Consider the following 19,406-nt stretch of genomic DNA (forward strand, 5'->3'; position numbering starts at 1 on the left):
GGTTTCTTCCCTGGGCTGTGCTCTAATGGCTGCTTAACTCTGACAAGCTTGCGAAGCCACGGGGCTCCCAGATTTTCTCAGGGAGGCACCCTAACAGCAGCCCCATCTCTGACAAGGCTTTGGGGCTGCCTAGGATTTTTTCTCTGGGCGGCGCCCTAACGGCTGCCCATCTTTGACAGGCCTTGAAGCCACGGGGCTCCCAGAGTTTCTTCTCAGGGCAGCCTCCTAACGGCAGCCCCATCTTTGACAAGACCTCGGGGCTCCGGGGGGTTTCTTCTCTGGGCCGTGCCCTAATGGCAACCCCATCTTTGACAAGGCTCGGGGCTCCCAGGGGTTTCTTCTCTGGGCTGTGCCCTAATACATCTTTGACATGGCCATGAAGTCACGGGGCTCCCCAAGTTTCTTCTCAGGGCGGCGCCTTAACGGCAGTCCCATTTTTGACAAGGCCTCGGGGCTCCCTGGGGTCTTCCCTGGGATGTGCTCTAATGGCTGCTTAACTCTGACAAGCTTGCGAAGCAACGGGGCTGCCAGATTTTCTTCTCAGGGAGGCACCCTAAAGGCAGCCCCATCTTTGACAAGGCTTCGGGGCTGCCTAGGGTTTCTTCTCTGGGCCGCTCCCTAATGGCTGCCCATCTCAGACAAGGTCACAAAGCCACGGGGTTCCCAGAGTTTCTTCTCAAGGTGGCACCTTAATGGTAGCGCAATCTTCGACAAAGGCCTCGAGGCCACCAGGTTTTCTTCTCTGGGCCGCGCCCTAACGGCTGCCCGTCTTCGACAAGGGCCATTAAGTCATGGGGCTCCCAGAGTTTCTTCTCAGGGTAGCCTCCTAACGGCAGCCCCATCTTTGATAAGACCTCGGAGCTCTGGGGGTTTCTTCTCTGGCCGTGCCTAATGGCAGCTCCATCTTTGACAAGGCTTGGGGCTCCTGGGTTTTCTTTCTGGGCTGCGCCCTAATTGTTGACCATCTTTGACAAGGCCATGAAGCCACGGGGCTCCCATAGTTTCTTCTCAGGGCGGCGCCTTAACGGCAGTCCCATTTTTGACAAGGCCTTGGGGCTCCCTGAGGTTTCTTCCCTGGGCTGTTCCTTAATTGGCTGCCTAACTCTGATAAGGTTGCAAAGCCACAGGGCTCCCAGATTTTCTTCTCAGGGAGGCACCCTAACAGCAGCCCCATCTTTGACAAGGCTTTGGGACTGCCTAGGGTTTCTTCTCTGGGCCGCGCCCTAATGGCTGCCCATCTCAGACAAGGTCACGAAGCCACGGGGCTCCCAGAGTTTCTTCTCAAGGTGGCACCCTAACGGTAGCCCCATCTTCGACAAGGCCTCGGGGCTCCCAGGGTTTTCTTCTCTGGGTCGCTCCCTAACTGTTGCCCATCTCTGACAAGGTCATGAAGCCACGGGGTTCCCAAAGTTTCTTCTCAGGGCGGCCGCCTAACGGCAGCCCCATTTTTGACAAGACTTCGGGGCTCCTGGGGTTTTCTTCTCTGGGCCGCGCCCTAACTGTTGCCCATCTCTGACAAGTCCACGAAGCCATGGGGTTCCCAAAGTTTCTTCTCAGGGTGGCCTCCTAACGGCAGCCCCATATTTGAAAAGGCCTGGGGGCTCCTGGGGCTTTCTTCTCTGGACCGCGCCCTAACTGTTGCCCATCTCTGACAAGTCCACGAAGCCAGGGGGTTCCCAATGTTTCTTCTCAGGGAGGCCGCCTAACGGCAGCCCCATCTTTGACAAGACTTCTGGGGTCCCGGGGTTTTCTTTTCTGGGCCGCGCCCTAACTGTTGCCCATCTCTGACAAGTTCATGAAACCAGGGGGTTCCCAGTTTCTTCTCAGGGCGGCAGCCCCATCTCTGACAAGGCCAGGGGGCTCTGGGGGGTTTCTTCCCTGGGCTGTGCCCTAACGGCAGCCCCATCTTTGACAAGACCTTGGGGGTCCTGGGATTTTCTTCTCTGGGCCGCGCCCTAATTGTTGCCCATCTCTGGCAAGGCCATGAAGCCATGGGGTTCCCAAAGTTTCTTCTCAGGGCGGCAGCCCCATCTCTGACAAGGCCAGGGGGCTCTGGGGGGTTTCTTCCCTGGGCTGTGCCCTAACGGCAGCCCCTCTTTGACAAGACCTTGGGGGTCCTGGGACTTTCTTCTCTGGGCCGCGCCCTAACTGTTGCCCATCTCTGACAAGGCCATGAAGCCATGAGGTTCCCAAAGTTTCTTCTCAGGGCGGCAGCCCCATCTTTGACAAGACCTTGGGGTCCTGGGACTTTCTTCTCTGGGCCTGCGCCCTAACTGTTGCCCATCTCTGACAAGGCATGAAGCCATGAGGTTCCCAAAGTTTCTTCTCAGGGCGGCAGCCCCATCTTTGACAAGACCTTGGGGGTCCTGGGACTTTCTTCTCTGGGCCGCGCCCTAACTGTTGCCCATCTCTGACAAGGCCATGAAGCCATGAGGTTCCCAAAGTTTCTTCTCAGGGCGGCAGCCCCATCTTTGACAAGACCTTGGGGGTCCTGGGACTTTCTTCTCTGGGCCGCGCCCTAACTGTTGCCCATCTCTGACAAGGCCATGAAGCCATGAGGTTCCCAAAGTTTCTTCTCAGGGCGGCAGCCCCATCTTTGACAAGACCTTGGGGGTCCTGGGACTTTCTTCTCTGGCCGCGCCCCTAACTGTTGCCCATCTCTGACAAGGCCATGAAGCCATGAGGTTCCCAAAGTTTCTTCTCAGGGCGGCAGCCCCATCTTTGACAAGACCTTGGGGGTCCTGGGACTTTCTTCTCTGGGCCGCGCCCTAACTGTTGCCCATCTCTGACAAGGCCATGAAGCCAGGGGGTTCCCAAAGTTTCTTCTCAGGGCGGCAGCCCCATCTCTGACAAGGCCTGGGGCCTCCCGGGGGTCCCTTCCCTGGCCTTGCCCTAACGGCCGCCCATCTCTGGGGTGTCTCCCCCGCCCTAACGGCCGCCCCTGTCTGACAAGCGGCGTCGAGCGGGTCTTTTCAGGCGGTGGGTCCCGCCCCTCGGCCGGCCCCGCCGCTCCCCACCGCTGAGCCTCGAGGGGAGCCGGGCGGGCGACCGCCGCCGCCGCCGCCGCCGCCGCCGCCGCAAAATGGCGGGGGCGTGAGGAGAACCCAACGCTCCACGCCTCCCCCTCCCCCCCGGGCGGGAACGGCCGCGAAACTTCTGGGCCAAGCGGCGTCACCGGCTGCCGGAGGAACCTTCCGCCGCCGCCGGATAAAAGCCGCCGCGGAGGAGGAGGCGGCTGCCCGAGAGGGAGGTGGCGGCGGAGGACAAAGAGGAGGAGGAGACCGAGGCCGCCACCACCACCACCTCCTCCCCCCTCCCTCCCTCCAACCGTCCCGACCCTCGCGCCCCCTCGACCCCCCCACCGCCCAACTCCCTCCCTCTGCAGGCACCAGCCATCCCCCCCCCCCCCCCCCCCCCCCCGAGGAGCCAAGATGGTGAAGGAAACGGGCTACTATGACATCCTGGGGGTGAAGCCCAACGCCTCCCCCGACGAGATCAAAAAGGCCTACAGGAAACTGGCGCTCAAGTATCATCCGGACAAGAACCCGGACGAGGGCGAGAAGGTGAGAGGATGGAGGGGGACGACCCTGGAGAGAGAGATCTGGCTCTCTGTCGGGGTGTCGGGGTGTCCCAAAACTCGCTGTGGGCAGGGAATGCGCCTGTCTGTTGATGATGATTTCTTAACTGCTTATTATGTGCCAACACTGTTTTAAGCGCTGGGGTGAGGTACAGGGTCATCAGGGTGGCCCACGTGGGGCTCACAGTCTTAATCCCCATTTTAGAGATGAGGGAATAATAATAATAATAATAGTGGTGGCATTTGTTAAGCGCTTACTATGTGCTGGGGTTAGGTACAGGGCCATCAGGTTGACCCACGTGGGGCTCACAGTCTTAATCCCCATTTTAGAGATGAGGGAATAATAATAGTGGTGGCTTTGTTAAGCGCTTACTGTGTGCTAAGTGTTGGGGTGAGGTACAGGGTCATCAGATTGGCTCACGTGGGGCTCACAGTCTTAATCCCCATTTTAGAGATGAGGGAATAATAATAGTGGTGGCATTTGTTAAACACTTACTATGTGCCAAGCACTGGTCTAAGCGTTGGGGTAGATACAGGCTCATCAGGTTGGCCCACGTGGGGCTGGCTTAATCTCCATTTTAGAGATGAGGGAATAGTAATAATAATAGTGGTGGCATTTGTTAAGCACTTACTGTGTGCTGAGTGCTGGGGTTAGGTATAGGGTTATCAGGTTGGCCCACGTGGGGCTCACAGTCTTAATCCCCATTTTAGAGATGAGGGAGTAATAATAATAGTGGTGACATTTGTTAAGCACTTACTTTGTGCCAAACACTGGTCTGAGCGTTGGGGTAGATACAGTGTCATCAGGTTGGCCCACGTGGGGCTCACAGTCTTAATCCCCATTTTAGAGATGAGGGAATAATAATAGTGGTGGCATTTGTTAAGCGCTTACTGTTGTGCTAAGTGCTGGGGTTAGTTACGGGGTTATCAGGTTGGCCCACGTGGGGCTCACAGTCTTAATCCCCATTTTAGAGATGAGGGAGTAATAATAATAGTGGTGACATTTGTTAAGCACTTACTGTGTGCCAAGCACTGGTCTAAGCATTAGGGTAGATACAGGGTCATCAGGTTGGCCCACGTGGGGCTCACAGTCTTAATCCTCATTTTAGAGATGAGGGAATAATAATAATGATGATGATGGCATTTAAGCGCTTTATATGTGCCATGCACTGGTCTAAGCGCTGGGGTGGATACAAGGTCATCAGGCTGGCCCACGTGGGGCTCACAGTCTTAATCCCCATTTTAGAGATGAGGGAACTGAGGCCCAGAGAAGTTAAGCGACTTGCCCAAGGTCACACAGCAGACAAGGGGCGGAGCCGGGATTAGAACCCAGGTACTCTCCCGAGCGCCCAGGACAATGCTCTGCACCCAGTAAGCGCTTAATAAATCCAGATGAGAGAGACAGAGAGGACAAGCCTCAACTGCATTCATTCATTGGCACTGTTTAAAGAGGGGTGTCAGGCAGCACAGCTAAGAGAGGCTAAGCCCTTTGTAAAAGGGATCGTCTCTCTTTTATTGCTGTGTTGTGCTTTCCAAGCGCTTAGGACAGTGCTCTGCACACAGTAAGCGCTCAGTAAACATGACGGAATGAATGAATGAAATCCACACCGACCGGTCTTTCCAACTGAGGCCGGGGCCGTGGGTGGGCCTAGGTCTATTAGGTTATAAGGTGGCGTGATTAATCATTTAAGCCTTTTGGACATCGATGGGTGTTTGTGGTGCCTATCACTGGCATCTAGGTACTCTGCCCAGGAAGGAACGTGCAGTCCATGCGTGCTGCTTGACACCACCGTGTACAGCTCATCTGTAGCACCCAGTATTCTTGGCAGAAGCCGCTTAAAAGAGTGCCTAGGGATTGTGCTGCTCTGAAATCATTAATTTTACCAGGGGTTGAGGAAGTGGTGGGTAGCAGGTGAGAACTGGGAGACAACTGCTCGGCTTTCCTCCGACAGTTTAGGTAACTGTTTAGCACTAAGAGCATTTTTTTTCCCATGCAGACGGTTGTTGCCATCATGGAAGACCCAGATATTTTCGTTTGACTCAGGAGAGATCAGACAAAGTTTTTTGCCCGAAGCAGAATCCCTGAGGATGTTGACAACATGACAAAACATAGTTTAGAGTCAAAATTGCCATCCTAAAATGTTTTGTCATTTGGGACCTTCCTATCTTAAGACTTGGAAGGAAGAACTGTGTCCAAACAAGTCTCCTACCCCTACGGGACTAAGGGCTATAGTAATACTACAAATTCAAGCCATTCAAACTGGATTATCCATTTAATTGTTATTAAATTCATATTTAAAACATCTTTTTTTAATGGGGGAGGGAAGCATGCCAAAAGTGTCCCAAATTACTTCCGATACAATGAATATCTCCCATGCAGGGCTAAAAAAAATTGCCAGTTTTAATTAAAACAAATCCATATTCCAGTGTATCTATAGAAACAACCTTATTGTTTTTAAACTTTAAAGCTCTTTTACCAACGATATATATCTCTTTAAAATCGGAACTCAACGAAACACCTCTCTGAACATCTTTCCCTTTTTTATTTGGAAACTCTGTGTCTACTGTGAGCTTTAGAGACCTATCATTTGAGCAGGATCTTGTGTGACATAGCTGGTGCTTAATACGTTTTTAAGCAGCTGTTCGTCAGTCTAGTATTTAGAGCCTATGGAGACAACACTATCAAAATACCTGTCGGGGTTATTTGGAGTGTTTAATGGCTTAGGAATTTTGACCATTCAGATGGAAGTGATATAACGTTTATATTTAGCACATGTGAGCAGTAGCTGTGACAAGATTAAAATGCCTTCTGTAAGACCATTTGTCCCTTGTGCACTTGTATTCAGGCAAGTTTATATTTAGATGACAACCGCTCTTCCTCTGCTATAGTGAATAAGGTCATCTTGGCCATGTAGAGTTCTTGAGTTTTTATTATAAACCAAGTTTATACTTTTAACTTTGGTTCTCCAGACTTTCTTTCTAAACTAATAGTATTACTGCATTTTCTTGCAGTAAGATAGCCATCTAGTTGGGAGTGAGTTTAATGGAGGATGAGGCTCCCGATTTCTCCAAACTGGTGAAACGGTGGTGGAGGAGGGAGGGGGAGAGGGACCCTGATAGAAATGAGAAAATGGGAAGGAGAATTATGTTAGACTCGAGTAAAGCTCTAAGGGAGAGTAGTAATGGTGTTGATCGAACATGCATTAGGTACAGTGCACCATTACACATGTTTGGAAAGGTACCCCAGAAGTAAAAGACATGTTCCCTTCCCACAGCAGTCTTACCTTAGAACAAGGGAGGCGGACATAAATTATTGAGACATTGCAGGGGGAGACAAGACAATGGAGAGAGCTAAAGTTTGCAAAAATTGGAGCTGAAACCCTGAAAAAAATGAAGGGAACCCATGTAGTGTTTGTATCTAATTGATAAGCCAACACCTCATGTCAAAATAAAGAAATTCTTAAAATGTATTTATTAATGTTATTTCACGAGTTGATTGTTGACTATTGTTTGTGTAGGTCAGCTCTGAAAGTGGGCTCTCTGTATTAGTATTCTCATTTAGCCTTGTAGCTCCGTCTTAAAGTAGTATTAAGAATGTCTTAAGTATTTAGAAATAGTGTGTTTGGAGAACATTCTCCACTTATCTCACTCCCAGTAATGTGAGACCAGTGTTTGGCAAGAAGCAAGAGAGGTGGATCAGCAAGATAGTGTGAGTTGGTCCTCAAAATGAAAAGACAAAAGCAGGCTAAGTGACAAGTCATAAGCAGAGCTCAGACCTGCCACATTGAAAAGGGTATTTCCTATGCATTTGTCCTTGAAAAATCCTTAAAAATCAAGTCCAGGCCTCAGTAGACTGTCAACACTCTGAGGCCCACGGTTTTGTCTACTAACTATTGTAGTCTCCCAAGCACTTTGTATAAGCTTGTTGTGGGCAGGGAATGTGTCCTTTTATTGTTCTACTGTACTCTCCCAAGCGCTTAGTACCGTGCTCTGCACAGAGTAAGTGCTCAATAAATATGATTGAATGCTATGCACACAATAGGTGCTCAGTAAGTACTGTTAATTGAATGAAGGACTGGGGAAGAAAGGTTTCTTCAGGTGGAAGGAGCATAACCAAAGGCTACTCCTCCCACTGCTGCCTTGCCCCAGTATCTTTGGTTCAAGTCCAGAGCATGTGCTCCCAGAATTGGGAGGCTTGTCTGAGTGGGGGGAACCCAGATAATGGGTGGGCCTTCCCATCCAAGCACATAAGCTGAAGCTGAAATGACATTTCCCCATTTTCAGGGCACAAAATGGACCAGATTTTGAAATGGGAAGCAGCTTGTGGAGAGGGCACGGGCCTGGGAGTCGGAAGGAGCTGGGCTCCTCCATATGTCCGCTGTGAGACCTTGGACAAGTCACTTCACTTCTTTGGGCCTTAGTTCCCTCATCTGTAAGATGGGGATTCATTCATTCGTTCAGTCGTATTCATTCAGTTAGGACTGTCAGCCCCTTGTGGGTCAGGGGACTGTGTTCAACCTGATTATTGAGATTGTGAGCCTCACATGGGACCGGGACTGCGTCCAGCCAACTTGCTTATATCCACCCCAGTGCTTAACAATGCCTGGCACATAATAAGCACTTAACAAATACCATAAACACACACCAAAAAACCGTGAAATTCAATCTGTAGCCTCTAGTTTCTCATCCTAAAATCCCCACATACATAAGCCAGACCAAGTTTGTGAAAAAAGCATCTCTGAGCTGGGTCTTTGGCTGTTGAGGGGCTGATTATCAGCAATTTGAAGGCCTTGCTTATCAAAGCACTTTGCTGTTACAGAAAGTGGCCCTTAGTAAACCAGACCTGGTGAAGGCTTCTTTAGTTCAGGTTTCATTCATAGCCCATCCATGATTCAGCTAATATTTAAAAGACATTCTCTGGGAAACCTCCCCCCCTCCCCCCCACACTAAGTGACGTGCATTAATAATCGGATAAGAATGTCTAGGAAACTCGACCTAAGAGTACTTTGAATTAATTTAAGTTTTGACTTCTTTTGGCCTTGATCAGCTCTCCTGACCTCCTTATGTATTATTAAACCTGCTTTGCAGGCAGAAACATTCAGAGAGAGTGCTAAAATTGATTGTGTGTATAAAGCGTTTTTAGATTTTTGGTGGGGAAAGGAGTAAAATAGATTGAGTATTGCACGTGTTGGTGGTTCTGGCCTAATGAAGTGGTTCAAAAGTAGTCTTATTTTGTCTTTTCAAGTTTAAACTCATATCCCAGGCCTATGAAGTGCTTTCAGATGCAAAGAAGCGGGACATTTATGACCAGGGCGGGGAGCAGGCCATCAAAGAAGGCGGCACTGGAGGTGGCAACTTCTCTTCACCCATGGACATCTTTGACATGTTCTTTGGGGGTGGAGGGCGTATGGCAAGAGAGAGGAGAGGTAATTTTTTTTTAAAACTCAATTTAAAATGTATTAACCAAGGGGAATAAAACATTAATTGGAGTAACAGCGTGTGTGCCGCTCAGTCTCAGAACTGCAAACCGTTGCTGCTGGTGACAACATACTAGCCTCTGTGAAATGCGTAAACAGAAATATCTCGTCTTAGAAGAGGGGTGGCCAGATTGTCGACTGGCAAGCCGCATGTGACTCTGCTTCACTTGCTGGGTGTCTTGTGGGGAGAAATTTGGGAAGAGTTGCTCTGTAACTCGCTCGCCACCATGGCTTGTGGGTCGCAACGTACCGCTCCTCAAAATGCTCGAAACCGCTGCCTGTGAGGCTTGGCCACTTGTGCGTTATCCATTTACCATTAGCTCTCTTCTACTAGGAGGAATGGAATTTAAGTAATTTAAAGAGGAGCCTAATGGTCAAAACTGGGACCGGGAAACTATGATTCTGAGCCTTTGGGTATTGTGGTCTGGGGTTTAGTGATCTGTCACCGACTGCTCTGATGTAGCCATCTTTTAACACCCACAACTAGTCCCACGTATTTCTTGCACACCCGTAGTGTGTGTAGAGAAATCAAGTTCTCATGCCTTGTTGGTCTGAGCAGATCCAAACTTAATGCAGCAGGTACAGTGGTAAATAGGAGAGCAGATTCAAACTTCAACATTTTTCCTAAGGATTTAAATCCACTTCTTCCACTGTTTTAAGTGAACACAATGTCCTGGACCAGAGTGTAGCCTATGAGATGTGTAAGTTTTCACCTATTTTTATCAGAAACAACTGGAAGTTTATTCCATTTTAGCCACAAATTTCAATTGTTTGATAATTTTACAGGAAACTAACAACTTCCAATACGAAAGAAGAGATCTTGTTAGAACTCTAGAAAACAGTTTGCCCTTTTTTGGTCTGTGTAGATCTTGTTTAGAATTCATTTTCATCCCTAATTTGCTCTAGAGAAATTAACGGTGGAATGTAACAAATCCTAGGTACTATCCAGGTAGAACTGTAGCCGTTACCTTATATAGAGAAATTTGTTATGGAAGAGGCATTAGGAGTTTCTGATCAGTAATAGAAGTAAAATGAGCGAGAGTCTCAAGTGAAAGGTGTTAACATAGGCCGACTGTACTGAATTAAAGATGATGTTAGTTTTCATCTGTCGCATAAAAGATCATTTACAGTTGCTTTATTTTTCTTGGAAGGCAAGAACGTGGTGCATCAACTGTCTGTTTCACTTGACGATCTATATAATGGAGTAACAAGGAAACTAGCCCTCCAGAAGAATGTAATTTGTGAAAAATGTGAAGGTAAATCGTTCAAAAAGTAGTTTTGTCATCAAATACTGTTTTGCAGTTTTAATTCCAGAAAGCATATAGAAAGAATGGCCCTATTATGGTAGTTGGTGTATTTTTTTTCCACCCTAAACTTAGAAAAAGTATTGATTTAACAGGAAAATAAATGTTGCTTGACACTTAAGATTAGCATATTAGGATACACAAAATGCCATGTTTTCTAAATGACTTGCTCCCGCGTTTTAAAGTATATCTTTAATTTACCTGAGTGCATAGCGAGGCACATAATAAGCATTTAACAAATGTCATTAGTATAATGCTTTGCATAGACCAAAATGCTAAGCCCAGTAACATGGACCAATCCCTTACCTGGAGCCCGAAGGCTGACCTGGCCTTGCTTTGGGGCGAAAGAGTGGAGAAGTGACTACAGAGTTGTCCCTTTTGGCTTCTGGGACTTGACTCGCTAAATACATAGGGAACTTGTGCTCAGGTGCGTATGCACATACATTTCTTTCGTTTATACTGGGCAGGATCACAGCCGCTGCACCTGCTGGGGTCCATTCTCTGTCTCTGCGTGTCTCCCTCAAATGAGGGCACAGGAGACAGCCCAAGCCAAAAGTCATAGTACAATACGTTACGTTTATTTTAGGGTTTAATAGTGCATGTCTATTTGGCAATACCAGAAGAATAGTAAATTCTCATTAGGAACACCTTCTGCCTTCAAGCTGTTTGTTTTGTTTTGTTTTTCCCTTCAGGAATTGGTGGAAAAAAAGGATCTGTTGAAAAATGTCCCATCTGCAAAGGGAGAGGCATGCAAATTCATATTCAGCAGATTGGGCCTGGCATGGTACAGCAAATTCAGACCGTGTGTCCGGAATGCAAAGGGCAGGGTGAACGAATCAATCCAAAAGACCGGTGTGAACACTGTAATGGTATGAAGGTTATAAGAGAGAAAAAGATTATAGAAGTTCACATTGAAAAAGGTATGGTCATTTGGGAACAAATCTTGCATGTTTAAACTGGCACAAAATGTTTGAACCCTTGGGAAAGTCACAGTAATATCTGTTGCACACTTTGAAACAAGCCTTTTTGAATGCACTTTCTATAGTCAGTACCTTCATGTTTTTTCTTTTTCGTTTGTGTTTCCCCTCCCTTTCATCCAGTCTAGCTTGACCTCCATCACTTAATGCAATTTCTTTTGCCGGGGTTTGCTTCCCTAAGGCCAGATGTGAGCGGGTATCTCATCTTGTGTTTAAAGCTCCTTGCTGTGGCTTGCTTCTTAAAGCCTCTATTGTTCTAACTTGTTCCTCAGTATCTCTTTTGGAGGAGACTCCTCACACATAATTAATGATTGTAAATGTCCCTTCAACCCCATCCCCGGACCATGCCCCCTACCCGAAGTCGCTTGCTACATGAGAAGCCATGTGGCCTAGTGGAAAGAGCATGGGGTTTGGGAGTCAGAGGACCTGGATTCTAATTCTGGCTCTGCCCACTGTTTGCTAAGTGACCTTGGTTAAGTCACTTCGCTGTGCCTCAGTTACCTCATCTGTAAAATGGGGATGAAAGCCTCCTCCCTCAAATTTATACTGTCAGTCCCATTTGGGACAGGGACTCTGTCCACCCTATTAAACTTGCATCTAGCCCAGAACAGTGCTTGATATAGAGTAAGTGCTTAAGAAATACAATAACAAAATTCCTGAAAGATGATCTTCCTTACCATCTCATTCTTGAGGATGGTTCTCTAGTTCAGTCCTTTATTTCTCATTGTCTGAAGGCATATCAACCATTTTGTCTTCATAGTTGTTGTTTTTTCTCTCTTTCCATATCTAACCTCTCCCCAAATGGTGCCATTCTTTCCTCCACAACATCTCTTGGGTTTACCCCTTCTTTGTCATTCCTCCTAACTGAAACTCATTTTAGGCCTGACTTACCTTTTGAGGGTGAGGATTTTGTATACTAAATCCTTTATACTTCTCAAACACTTTGTACAGTGTTTTGCATACGGGCACTCAAACAGCATTTTTTCCCCCCTCAACCCAAACACTAGTTCAGTTCATGGTCTTGCCTATGAACTGTGAATTTAATATTCACAGTCACTCTGTGCCAGTCAGTTCAAATGCCACCCGAAAATCCTTACCAGACATTACATTTACATCATCCCTTCCTAAAAACATATCTGTTTTCTATCACCTTCTTTAAACTTCTGATCCTTTGCTTCCTGTCTCTGTATTTAGTCTCTGTTGTCTTGATATTCATCTCTCACATATGCTTAACAACCCTCTTTGGTGCAGCCAGGCAAGCAATCCCTTTGCTGTTTTTAATCAGATTTTTCCACACCATGCAGAATAAAGTACTTTCTACATCTTCCAAGCACAGTTCTTCTCCCCAAAGCATTCCCTGATTAAATTAAAGTGATTGGTGACTATCAATCCTTTCCTGCTAGCAAATCCCTACCATTCCAGAGAGTTTTGACTTTTTAAATATTTCAACAAAAATCAAGTGTTTTTAAACACATAACAATTTTAAAGAATAACATAAATCTGGTTTTCTCTTTAAGATGGGCACAGAATGAATGTCTTTGGAAAAATCTTGTAATGATGTCTGAAATGATACCACCTTCACATTATTCGGCTTTGATAATTGATTTAAATTCAAAATGTTTTGGGTTTGGTTTTTTGTGGTTTGTTTTTTTTGGTGGGGGGGGGTGGGTCTTTTTAAGGTACCCACATGACCTGTAGTAGCCATGGGTTGGTAAACATGGTATTGAATTAGAAGTTCTGGCTGTCACTGATTTTGTTAGGTGACCCTGACTTCTAGGTGGTACAGTCTTTATCTGTAAAATGGTGATAATCTTAGTTTTATGATTAATATAATGGGGCCCCAAATGCTCTCTTAGCTCTTTGGAGGAAGGTTTTCAAAAAGATTATGTTTTTTAAAAAAACCAAAACAAATATTTAATCCGTAAGGGATAATGTTTCATAGGTATGAAAGATGGACAGAAGATTCTGTTTCACGGAGAAGGAGATCAGGAGCCTGAACTGGAACCTGGTGATGTCATAATTGTGCTTGATCAGAAGGATCATAGTGTCTTTCAGAGACGAGGACATGACTTGATTATGAAAATAAGAATTCAGCTTACTGAAGCTCTTTGTGGCTTCAAGAAAACAATAAAAACACTGGATAACCGAATTCTTGTTATAACTTCCAAACCAGGTAACATGACTAAGTTTTTATTTAAAATACAGTACTTTTGGCCAGAAATCCCACTACTTTCAAGAAAATATAGTTTATGGTATGGGAACTGTTTGTTACCTTTTCTGTACCTTAGAATTTGAAAAGTAGGAAATTACCATTATGCCTTCATTATTTTTAAACTTTCAAGTGGAAAAATGTTCAGCCTTGAATTTTTCTGAATTTCCTTTTCCCCAAGGGAAAGGGAAAAGAAGAGGCAGCAGATGCTCAGAGGAGTCTGAACCACAAACTCTGAGCCTAGGAGCTGTAATCTGGGTTGTGATAACGCTGCTAAAATATAAACTATTTAACACCTTGAAATAGAAGTCTTTTTAAGATTCTGAATTGAGATCATTGCAGCTTGTTAGCCATTCGTAGAATACAAGATGAACAATGATAGAACAAGTTTTCTGCACTACTCTTCTGCTAAATCATCCAAAGCTAGACTACCTTATCTGATGAGGAAGAGTTCCCAATTCCTGAAAATCCTGAAATTACCTAGAGAGATGTTAATAAGACTTACATTTCCAGGAACAGTTTTGGGACAGTTCCCCCAGGAGAGTCACCCTGAAGTCTTACCAAACAGCTAACAATTCCAGTCGTAATTGTTTGCGAATGTCAAGGTAAAACTGAGCTAGCTGCTCTTTTTCAGGTCACATGGGTTGAACATATCATACTGTTTCAATCCAGCAAAATACCAACTCAGGTTTTTATGACTTTCCAGGAGAGGATCACTTATTTCATTAAACATGCTTTGCGCTTGCTGTCCCAACCTTGGAATTGACTAGATTTCTTTGTGTGACAAACCACTTTTCCCTAGTGCTTAACTAAATATTTCTGTGGGGCAGGTGAAGTGATAAAGCATGGTGACCTGAAATGCGTTCACAATGAAGGAATGCCCATCTACAAATCACCTATGGAGAAGGGCTCTCTGATAATTCAGTTCCTAGTAAGTTCACTGCCTCTTATTCTTCCTTAAAACTTAACCGCAACACCGTGAATGGAAGAAACGGTTGATCCTTGCTTTTTTTTTTTTCTTGGGTTTTAATATAGGTCGGCTTTCCTGAGAAACTCTGGCTTCCTCAAGAGAAAGTTGCTCAACTGGAAGCTTTACTTCCTCCAAGACAAAACGTCAGGGTTTCAGATGATATGGAGCAGGTAGAACTCATGGAATTCAATCCTAATGAACAAAACTGGCGCCACAGCGCAGAGGCATACGAGGAAGACGAGGACGGTCCTAGGGCAGGAGTGCAATGCCAGACTGCGTGACGCGGTGTGGCGTGGACTAGCAAACTGATAAATGCAAAAATGGCACTGCTTTTTTGGCTTAATGTTTGGAGTGTCCTTGTACTTATGTTCAGCGACCAGAATTGCTGGGTGTCTTTTTTTTTTTTTCCCCCCTTGGTTTATTAAGTTATAGTTTGTTATAGTTTAAATGTTAAGGGTAAAATTCCAACTACTCTCTGCCTATGGATCTCTTCACTTACATTTCCAGGTTATACCTCAGAAAAAAGCAAGTTCTCTTGCAAGTTCATGCTTCTAGTTGCTTTAAGGGGATCAGTTCCATCAGTAAAGTTCAACGGCATTGACTAGTGGAACTGTTGAAACGAGGTCGTAAAAATGGCACAAATTAGGGCCCTGCGTGGATTTGGAGGAGCAGTTTTTCCAAGGATCAGGCCAGAAAATGTAGGGGAAGGGCGGGGGGGTGGGAGAACCTACACTCCATATTTGAGCAGGGATTATGGCACTGCAGTACCGGCATGACTGGGCCCGGCATTCTGCTTCCACATCTGGATGATCTGTCCCTCTGGGCTGCTACAATGAATGTCACTGCATCCCCCCTGAAAGTGCAGTAATTTTCCCCTTTCGGCCCTGCCGGCTGTCAGACCGAACCGTGGCCGAAAACTTTTAGCCACTAAGTGCACAGTTGAAACAAGGCAGTAATGCTACCAACGAAACACAAGCCGTAACCTCTAAAGTGAATTATTTTTCTCCTTATTGCAGTCAGAGATGCTGCCATCTCATGGAACAAACTAATTGCTGCTAAATGATTTACCTCTGAGCTTATTTAATCTTCTTAAGGGAAGCCTGGGAAAATAGAAAAGCATTCCTGTTTGGATTTAACTCCATTTCTTCCCTTTACTACACTAAATCGAGAAGAGGCGCAGTCTAAGTTTTTTTGTTTTCGTTGTTCCATGTTGGCAAGTGGTCGAGCTTAAGCATGAATGTGTGTCTGTCTCCTCACCTGAGCTGACTTAAAAAGCAATCTCAAAAAGGTTTCTTAAACTTTAAAACCAAGTAGTAATTTATGTTAAAATCAGTTTGGCTGTGGTCTCTTTGAACTCATCCCTTTGTTCCTGACTTTATATTGCTTACGTTGGCAATCTCCTTAATGCTATCAACCAAAGTGTTTTATTGTAAAATATACTTAATTGCACACCACGAAGACATTGCCTTCTTTTTAGCAACATTAGCTATCTGATGCTGGGTGTCTGTAATAGAGCGTACACTAGTAATTCAGTAACTTTTCTAAAGTTCTGTAAATGAATGGCAGTGTGTTACAAATGTTTGCCACCTCATTCTCCTAAACTCACTCAACGTATTAAAATTTAACTTTTTTAAAATAATGACTTTTGAGTTTGTTTATAGTAGCTGAAGTGTGTAGCTGCTTCACAGATTTTTTTTTTTTTTTGCTTTGTGTAACTTCCCTACTTTAGAAGTTGGAAAACTAGTCATTTGGATCGAATATCAATCAATCATCAGTCAATGGTATTTATTGAGCACTTACTGTGTGCAGAGCACTGAGCTAGGCACTTGGGAAAGTACAGTTAGGACAGAGGCGGTAGACATGTTGCCTGACCACAACAAGCTTCTAGTCTAGAAGAATATCAAAGGACTTCCTGCTCGTGTGTACATATATTTTTAATGCAAGAAATGAGAATATTTAAAATATCCAATACAGTCTCAGAAATTGGATACTGCAGATCAGTCCAGCTCTATGAAGGGGCAGGGGCAGGCAAGGCAACAGTTTCCCTGAGTGGAGACTCAGTAAATTTGATATTCACTTAGATAATGACCAGGTGGAAGATTTCAATGACATTTACTTGATTATTAATTCCCTAAATAATGACTGATTCTCCTGATCATGCAACAAAACAAAGTCCCGCTCCATTTTTCACGAGTACTCATAAATTTTCATTTTGACCCTGGAATAAGGTACTTTTTTAGACATTCTGAGACTCAGAAGGAGAAACAGATGGATAAGTGAAACCAAACTACAAAAAGATTAAAAATGGTCTTTTTTAGAATTTCAGCTAATTCTAAAATTACAGACCCTTTTTTCTCTCCTAAAGGGGTTGAATATCCTACACTTTCCATAAATAATCAACTAGTCATAAAAAGTGATGTTAGAAATCACTATTTCAGCACTTAGTACAGTACTAGGCACTGTACTAAGCAAGATATAAGAAAATCTCTGCTGCACACAGTGCCCACAGTTTTAATCCCCATTTTACAGAAGTGACTTCACCCAGCAGGCAAATGGCAGAATTAGGATTAAAACCCAGGTCTTCTGACTCCTGGGCCTGAAATCCTTCCATTAGCCCATGTTGCTCTCTGCCTAGGTTCGGGAGGGGAGACAAACTCAGCATCTTGTGAGTTCCATTCAAATGCAGTACACAACAAAGATCGATGACTTAACTTAAAAACATTCCAAATTGAGACCAGAGGTGGGGAAAGGGAGAACTTAATCTTTAATAATAATAATAATGTTGGTATTTGTTAAGCGCTTACTATGTGCCGAGCACTGTTCTAAGCGCTGGGGTAGACACAGGGGAATCAGGTTGTCCCACGTGGGGCTCACAGTCTTAATCCCCATTTTACAGATGAGGGAACTGAGGCACCGAGAAGTTAAGTGACTTGCCCAAAGTCACACAGCTGGCAAGTGGCAGAGCCGGGGTTTGAACCCATGACCTCTGACTCCAAAGCCCATGCTCTTTCCAGTGAACCACGCTGCTTCTCTGAGCCACGCTGCTTAAAGGAAGCAACCAAAGAGCCAATTATCAAACCAATTTCAACTCTATGTCAATCGTTGCCCTGCTTTGGTTTGGTGGAAAGAGCAGCGGTTTGGGGGGGGGGTTTGTTTTCGTTTGGTTTGTGTTTTTTTCTTAATGGTACCTGTTCAAAACGTACCACGTCAGGCACTGAACTAAGCACTGGGTAGATACAAGATAATGAGGTTGGACACAGTCCCTCTCTCACATCGGGATCACGGTCTTAATCCTCATTTTACAGTTGAGGTAAGTGAGGCGCAGAGAAATGAAGTGACTTACCCAAGGACACGCAACAGACAAGTGGTAGAGCCAGGATCCGAAGCCAGGTCCCTGTGACTCGGAGGCCCGTGCTCTACCCACTAAACCACACTGTTTCTGCTTATTGAGACTGCCAGCAGGATTGAAGCTATTCGAGGGAAGAATCACCTTGACAGACTGGACGGGCCCGGAAGGAATCCTAAAAAATAGCTGGCCAATTTGGCTAGCAGAGAGTAAGGCGTCAACCGAGGCAACTGCCTTTGACTTCATGGCGCTGTGCCAAGCGGCACCTTGCGGCACTTGTTTTGGCCATAAAATGAGCCCTGGACTTATGCACAGGACTTATGTTTCTGCCTGCCTCCTCACATGCTGCTGTCTTAGACGGTACATGACAGGGATGAGAGAGGGCAACTGATGCCCAAACCACCAGCATGAAAATCAATTCTTGCTGTGCAGGGTCTTGGGCCTGAAGTTTCAACACTGAGTTTTTACCCGTCATCAAACTAGTGACAGACATGAGCAAAGGATAAGCAGTAGTTGCAATCTCTTTAGACATCGGCAAGATTGGATTCTAGCTTACATGAAAAGCTCCTTGGAGAGCTAAGAAAACACTATCTTGACAATCAAGTAAATGGCATTCACTGAGCACTTAGTGGGTATTTCATTCATTCAGTTGTATTTACTGACCGTTTGCAGCATGACAGAGCACGGGACTCAGGGTCAGAAGGTCCTGGGTTCTAATCCCAGCTCTGCCCCTTGTCTACGTGACCTTGGGCGAGTCAATTCTCCAAGCCTGTGACCTCAATTGTAAAATGGGGATTGAGACTGTGAGCCCTGTGCGGAACAGGGACTGTGTCCAACCCGATTTCCTTGTACCCACCCCAGCGCTTAAATACAGGGCCTGGCACCAAGTAAGCATTTAACAAGAGCCATCGTTACTATTTCTAAACACATGGGAGAGTATAACAGACATTCCCTGTCCACAATGAGCTTACAGTCTAGTGCAGCCTGTATTAAGAGTGTGAGAAAGTACAATACGGGAGAGTTGGTAGAAGCGGTCCCTGACAATGTTACCGTTGACCTGGTTCAGTGTCAGCGTGGGTTGAAGGTGAGCAGTGGGTATCGAATAGCATACCACAGGATATGGCCCTATTTGATATCTTGCAAGTGTGCTCATCAAGTTCACATATGATCCCCGATTGAATGGAGCTATTACACTTGCATAAAGCAGGAATATAATTCCACGGGACGTCCCACAAACTGGAACAATGGTGTTTTGAAACAGGAGGAAATTCAAAAGGAACAAATGCAAGCTAATGCATTTAAAGACAATAACCCCAGATTTAGGATGGGGAAAGACTGGCTAAGATCCAAGTGCTGTCATTAAAGACCTGAGGGATCAGAGCTGATTCAGGAACTGAACGTCAGCTTTAATAAAAGTGTAACTGGGAATTGATATGGATCAATAGAATCCTGTATTAAAGTATAATAATAATAATGTTGGTATTTGGTACGTGCTATGTGCAGAGCACTGTTCTAAGCGCTGGGGTAGATACAGGGTAATCAGATT

General features: G+C 45.5%; 1 protein-coding gene across 1 annotated transcript; it reads left to right on the plus strand.

Moving 5' to 3' along the window:
- The first annotated feature begins 3,394 nt into the window (after positions 1-3,394).
- DNAJA4 (DnaJ heat shock protein family (Hsp40) member A4) lies at positions 3,395-16,153 on the plus strand. The gene is made up of 7 exons (XM_001511500.5): positions 3,395-3,563; positions 8,823-9,003; positions 10,206-10,310; positions 11,051-11,278; positions 13,278-13,508; positions 14,375-14,475; positions 14,580-16,153. The coding sequence occupies exons 1-7, from the start codon at positions 3,432-3,434 to the stop codon at positions 14,793-14,795; spliced, it is 1,194 nt and encodes a 397-aa protein (XP_001511550.1). The 5' UTR covers positions 3,395-3,431; the 3' UTR covers positions 14,796-16,153.
- The last annotated feature ends 3,253 nt before the right edge of the window (positions 16,154-19,406 follow it).

This window comes from Ornithorhynchus anatinus, chromosome 5, assembly GCF_004115215.2.
Source record: "Ornithorhynchus anatinus isolate Pmale09 chromosome 5, mOrnAna1.pri.v4, whole genome shotgun sequence".
Lineage (NCBI taxonomy): Eukaryota > Metazoa > Chordata > Mammalia > Monotremata > Ornithorhynchidae > Ornithorhynchus > Ornithorhynchus anatinus.